Source organism: Helobdella robusta (assembly GCF_000326865.2).
Source record: "Helobdella robusta unplaced genomic scaffold HELROscaffold_1, whole genome shotgun sequence".
NCBI classification, from domain to species: domain Eukaryota; kingdom Metazoa; phylum Annelida; class Clitellata; order Rhynchobdellida; family Glossiphoniidae; genus Helobdella; species Helobdella robusta.
In genome coordinates, this window is record NW_008703570.1 from 12,208,301 (window position 1) to 12,209,340 (window position 1,040).

At 45.9% G+C, this 1,040-nt stretch overlaps 1 protein-coding gene across 1 annotated transcript in view; it reads right to left on the bottom strand.

The window, feature by feature from the left end:
- Positions 1–913, bottom strand: part of HELRODRAFT_159686 (hypothetical protein) — a gene marked incomplete at both ends in the record, with an annotated part of 5,552 nt that extends 4,639 nt beyond the window's left edge. The window contains 2 exons of the mRNA XM_009011554.1: positions 248–450; positions 602–913. Coding sequence (XP_009009802.1) covers positions 248–450; positions 602–913 — 515 coding nt within the window. The remainder of the gene's footprint in view (positions 1–247; positions 451–601) is intronic.
- Positions 914–1,040: the final 127 nt, after the last annotated feature.

The following is a 1,040-nucleotide window of genomic DNA, read 5'->3' on the forward strand; positions in this document are numbered from 1 at the left end:
GGAGCGTCAATTCTACTAGCCAACCTCTGCCCCACAAAGTTGGCTCTTATTAGTTTTCCGCCCCTTCGTTAGAAGGGGCCGATCGTGATACGGGATCATCTTCTCTTCTTNTGCGCCATCTTGTCGCGCAATTTCGGCAGTAGTTATCTTTTAGGCGGTGTTTACAATCACGACGTAGATGGCCTTTTTCGCCACAAATCCAGCATTGGGGTACACCATGCTGTTGGGGTTCGCGTTTCACAATCACCTTCTGGCAAGAGCATTCTTCATGTACTTGGCGTAGACGTACGTCACTTTTTGATGCTTGCTTTGCCGATTCAAAAGTGAGACTGTGCGCAACGGCATCCTTGAGTTTTCGTTTATCTGACAAGAGAAGGGATTGCTTGAGTTCCGAATCACGAAGGGCTTTGATAAACGTATCCAGGGCAGTTTCGTCTCTGTGCTCGGGGTCTGATGTTGGATACGACAGCAATGTCAACCGTTCGATATCTTGTGCCAGCTGCTGAATGGATTCACCAGATCGTTGCGTTCTGTTTCTAAGTTAAGACCGATAAATCTGCTTCATGTGTTCTTCACCATAACGTAAATCCAACGCGCTAACCAGAACTTCATAGTTGAAGTGGTTCTCCGCCGAAATCGTCTGAAGAACCTCTGCTGCTGAACCTCGCAGGGCCAGTATCAGTGCTGTTGCTCGTTCTTTTCCGTTCCAACAGTTACTAGTTGCCGCTGCTTCGAACTGGGTTTTATAAACGTTCCAGGACATCTCTCCGTCAAATGCTGGTACCTTCAAAGTTCTTCCAGATGCGTGATCTAACGGCATGGCCATTTTTTTGGATTGCTCCAATTCTCGCTTCAATTTGTCTATCTTGTGATCTACCTCAACGGTCTGACGATCAAGTTTCTGTTCGATCATTTCTATTCTTGTTGACTGTTCTTCAATCTGTTCTGCCACTTTCAATTTTACGTGTTTTAGCTGGTCCTTGATCTGTTTTAACTCCTCTGTCTGTCGTTCGGACTGTTCCTTGATCTGTTGTTTTAAC